This window comes from Cibotium barometz, chromosome 65 (assembly GCF_041138505.1).
Source record: "Cibotium barometz isolate CiBa-2024 chromosome 65, ASM4113850v1, whole genome shotgun sequence".
NCBI classification, from domain to species: Eukaryota; Viridiplantae; Streptophyta; class Polypodiopsida; order Cyatheales; family Cibotiaceae; genus Cibotium; species Cibotium barometz.
This window is the reverse complement of record NC_141110.1, coordinates 14940569-14945188: the sequence shown is the minus strand read 5'-3', so window position 1 is coordinate 14945188 and position 4620 is coordinate 14940569. Positions and strand designations below refer to the sequence as shown.

Here is a 4620-nt window from a genome sequence, read left to right as displayed (position 1 = left end):
TTCTTCCCCTAAACATGTCCTCCATGCCTCTAGAAGCACTAGTTCTCATGGTCACAAAGATCCAAAAATAGATGACTAAACTTTGTAGAATCAGAATGTGGACAAGCAATCATAATAACTACAAAAATCACACCGTCAATAGTTTTTAAGGGATTTTTTTGGTTGCACTTGCTTATCCTAATTACATATCTAAACAGAGTGTTATTTCTATGTTTATTGCAAGCTTACCCAATTTCCAAAATTTTGTGCTTAAATTGGAGCCGTCTACTTTGCTCAATTATAGATTTAAAGAAATTGGGATTGCATTTCTCGTGTGCACTTTCAAGGTGCCATGTGGTATAGCAAGATATTTTGGTTTCAATATATCTTTTAGCATGTCTAAGTTAACAAGTGAAGCTTACAGTGGACAGCCTTAACTATAAGCAAGAAAAGTCCTCTAGCACAACAACATGTCTGCCTTAAGGCAAACTTGCATTGCTATTTGTGATAATTTTTTCTTTTGTTGTGCATATATACACCCAAAAAAATAAACATGTCGGTGTACTATTTGAAATATTCAAAAGTACTATTTGAAAGATATTCAAAAGTACTTGTGAATAGGTGTTGGACGAATGAATATGTCTCACATTCCATCTAGCTACCCCCATGGGTTCCACATTAATCTAAAGTGAAAGACATTTATTAACTTAAGCTAAGCTTGCCATAGGCCATTGTGGGGGTGTGAGTCCTTCTATGAGGAGAGCTGAGCTAGTCTCGTGCCAGACTCATGGCATTTAGGGCATTTTTTTCCTTCGAGAGATCTCAGCCGTTGTATACTCGTCAAAAGATCTGATCCGTCGAAATTGATGGCTCTTTCTACCGTCGATGAAGATGAGATCGCACGGTTCGGAGGCGATCCATTTAAATAGTCTACATACAAGGTCGTAAATATAGGTCCTCTCACCCCACTCGATCACTCCGCCTCTCTCGTCAGCTTTTGCAATTCGCCCAACAGGTAGGGTTTCTCTGTTTCTCGTTTCCGCATCTGTGAGTTTTTCCTGCTTCGACCTCGGTTTTCTTATCCCCTCCCGCAGTCTGTGCTTTTGGCTATGGCGCTCTGCTTGCTGAAGAACGTGCTGACCGTTTGCTGAGCTAGATTTGTTGGTTTATTTCCTTATCCTGTAGAGTCTAGTGCTCGGGAATGGAATGGATCTCTTGGATTTGGTGGTGTCCTAGGAGGCTAGGTTTGTCAATGTTTGAGTCCACCTCTAAGCTAGATTTCCTTGTGTATCAGAGGGGTAGGACTTGTCTTGCCTTCAAGGTATTACTCGATTCGGCAGCTACGGAATGAAGGTTTCTCATGTCTTTGAATGGCTTTGTTTTACGGAGAGTTTGTTCGGATTGTACACTGGATTTGGTTGCGTGTTACGTAGCTTCCAATGTTTGCCCAGATTTTTGTGCTTGTTTGGAGCTCAAACGAGCTATAGCTTGCTTGCTTTGTTGCCATTTGCACGCCATTCGATGCCCCAGGCGCACTTTTGAGAGGGCTTGGTGTGACGGCAGATTTTTACGGTTTTTATTTGTCAGGATGGGGAAAGTTTATCCAACTGTCAGCGACGAGTACCTGTATGCAGTGGACAAAGCCAGGAGGAAACTGCGAGCATTGATTGCAGGTGTGATGCCGCAATTTAGCTGTCTTTACTAGTTTTCATTTTGTTTGCGTTTATCCCCATCTACGAGTTTTATTTTCGACCCCCTTCCCTAGGTTTTGATAAGCGCTTATATGCTGTGTAAATGCTTGCCTGCAGAGAAAAACTGTGCTCCCATCATCGTTCGCCTTGCGTAAGATGCTGAGCCTTTTTGACTCAGAACTCCAGTTGGTTGCTTTCCAGCGTAGTGTAATCATTTTGATTATTATTATGCATTCCTCATTTGCCCTGTTTTCTTACATCAGATGGCATGGGGCTGGAACTTATGATGTGAAAACCAAGACTGGTGGGCCTTTTGGAACTATCCGCAACGACGAGGAGCTGGCACATGGAGCCAATGCAGGGCTTGATATTGCTTTAAAGCTTTTGGAGCCTATTAAAGAGCAGTTCCCAATTCTGTCATATGCAGACTTCTATCAGGTAGGTTGGACTTGGCACATTTCCATAGTTTCCACTCCAGGACTAAGTGCAGTTTGCAGAAGCTTTAACTTACACTCCCTAAGACTTTGGAACTTCCAGCTTGCTGGGGTTGTTGCTGTTGAGGTAACTGGTGGTCCAGACATCCCATTTCATCCTGGAAGAAAGGTGTGTTTTGCAAGTTATGTAGGTTTTTTCCTATGTAATTGTGCCTGTCTTATTGCCTTTCTAAGAAGCCTTACTTAATGATCACTTTTGCAGGATGTACCTGAAAGTCCGGAGGAAGGCCGCTTGCCAGATGCTACAAAAGGTAGGCAAATCTGTCAAATTAGTCATCTTTTGTCTGCATTGTGTTTCTGTTGTTTGAACTGTATGTGACCTTTGAATTCCCTTTTTACAGCTGCTGACCATCTCCGGGATGTTTTTGGTCACATGGGCCTCGGAGACAAAGAAATTGTGGCTCTTTCTGGAGCACATACCCTGGTACATGCCACTAAATTATGTACTGAAGAGAAAGATGAGACATATTTCTTGATTTTGAGAATATAAACTCACTATACATTTGCCTGACTATGACCCCACCTGTATTTTGGACAGGGGAGGTGCCACAAAGACAGATCAGGTTTTGAAGGAGCATGGACGGAGAATCCCCTGTGTTTTGACAATTCTTACTTCAAGTATGAGTAGCATATGATTTATGTTACTCGCATGGGCTTTGCTTGATTATATAGTTGCTCGAGGATAAAGTTGATTTTATTGCAAGTGTCTGCTGGTTTTCTAGAGCTGTGTGTGTGGTTTTTTGCAGAGAGCTTCTGTCTGGAGAGAAAGAGGGCCTCCTTCAGCTTCCTTCTGACAAGGCCTTACTTGAGGACTCTAAGTTTCGCCCTTATGTGGAGTTGTATGCCAAGGTTAGTGGCAGCTACATTGATTTTGATGTCCACGTCGTCAATTGTTTACATGAGACTACTATTTGAACGATTCTGTTTCTAATGCACTAATCATTTGCAGGATGAAGATGCTTTTTTCAAGGATTATGCTGAAGCCCACTTGCAGCTGTCTGAGCTTGGGTTGGTCTCTAGATTTATTTCAATGTGTCTGTAATGTTTTTTAAATGTGGGCTACATTTCTATGTCAGGTAGACCATTAATTTTGGATGCGTTATGCAGGTTTGCTGAAGAATGAGGAAGCTCAGCAATGAGTTTTTAAAAATTGTTACTATGTCCCAATACGAAGATTATGTAATGCTAGGCTATAGCTGCCCCCTTGGCCAGCCCAGAGTATGATGCATGCAGTACCTGATTAACCTTCTGGAAGAAATAAAGTTTTGGGTTTTTGGATATACCAACAGTTGAATCCTGTTGACTGATAACTAAATTAAGTTCTTGTTTTATTTTATGCAGTGAAGCTAATTTTGTTATCTATAGAATCTTCAGGGGTCAAGTGACCGATGTTGGGTTTCTGCAGTATTCTGCCTTTTAATTTGGTTGATTGCTTGATTGCTTCCTCAACAAGTTGATGAGACTGTGCAGTGAGTGTCAACAATATATGGTGCCTGTATGCCTTTTTACAATGTGCTTTTTGCCCTATCCCTTCTCGTGAATTAAAAAACAGTGATCGTCTATCTACTCTTGAAATGGGAGGACCAAACATTGAGAGCTGAGTGGGAAAGGTCCTATAGCTTGGCGCTAGTAGTGTGGTAATCTTGGATGATTTCTACTTCTTGGCAAGGTCCTAACCTTGTTCTCATGATTGACAACCCTGTGGATACACTTGCATTCAACCCTTCAAAATGATGCGCACATAGCACTAAAGTGACTAGAGCTGGGAATATCAAGCTACTATTTGTGACGGTGGTGTAAGGAGGACAAGGTTAGGGTTAGGATGAGGCAGTGCAGTTGTCCTTTACTTTTTGGTCAGGTAATAATGGTTGGAACATGTTGTACCCACATATGTTAATGCAACGATTGTGCATGCTTTATATTGCCGCTCTGCTGTTAGGAGAGTGATATCAGTTCTTTATACTCTTCTTCACATCCGTCGAACAGGCCATGCCCCACATAAGAAAGCCAAAAAGATGAAATCAAACATGCTACACATCCACATTTTCATGCATGCATGTGTAAAATATTGGACACATCGGGTACCAGAAAAGAAAATATTGGTATGCAAGAACAGTCAATTGCAAAGGACTGTTGTAACGTCAGAGGTTTGGATATTCAAAGAGCTCCCCTGCCAAGAGGTTTGGATATTCACAAATCACATGGGATAATCAGGATCTATGATAGGAGTGGAGTGCTTTCTGTCTAAAGGACAATATCCAACAACAATACACGCTTTACATCTACGACACAATGTCCATCATCCTTGGCGAGGTTTTCTTCTGATCCGTGTAGGGCATATCCACCCTTTGTTCCCTATATAGCAACAGTTACTGTAGGAGGATGAATCGCAGAAGCCCCCGACTTGTACTTACCTCCACTTGCTCACTGTCTCATAGCTCCTAAAGCTCCTCCGC

At 41.8% G+C, this 4620-nt stretch overlaps 1 protein-coding gene across 4 annotated transcripts; it reads left to right on the top strand.

Moving 5' to 3' along the window:
- The first annotated feature begins 867 nt into the window (after positions 1-867).
- LOC147602954 (L-ascorbate peroxidase 2, cytosolic-like) lies at positions 868-3444 on the top strand. Of its 4 annotated transcripts, none has more exons than XM_086797235.1 (11): positions 868-994; positions 1567-1652; positions 1788-1821; positions 1934-2108; positions 2208-2273; positions 2367-2415; positions 2506-2588; positions 2703-2782; positions 2911-3013; positions 3114-3172; positions 3272-3444. In XM_086797235.1, exons 2-11 carry the CDS (start codon positions 1568-1570, stop codon positions 3285-3287), a joined length of 750 nt encoding a protein of 249 aa, XP_086653361.1. In that variant the 5' UTR covers positions 868-994; position 1567; the 3' UTR covers positions 3288-3444. The 4 variants fall into 4 exon arrangements, with proteins under 4 accessions (XP_086653361.1, XP_086653362.1, XP_086653363.1 ...); XM_086797236.1 differs by having other exon boundaries at positions 871-994; positions 1543-1652; XM_086797237.1 differs by lacking the exon at positions 868-994 and adding an exon at positions 1205-1223 and having other exon boundaries at positions 1543-1652.
- Positions 3445-4620: the final 1176 nt, after the last annotated feature.

Bases quoted from the DNA above. Each gene is read 5' to 3' on its own strand.
- LOC147602954 (XM_086797235.1), top strand. From the start codon at position 1,568: ATGGGGAAAGTTTATCCAACTGTCAGCGACGAGTACCTGTATGCAGTG. The intron at 2,783-2,910 runs GTATGAGTAGCA...GGTTTTTTGCAG, and splicing joins TTTGACAATTCTTACTTCAA to AGAGCTTCTGTCTGGAGAGA. The intron at 3,014-3,113 runs GTTAGTGGCAGC...AATCATTTGCAG, and splicing joins ATGTGGAGTTGTATGCCAAG to GATGAAGATGCTTTTTTCAA.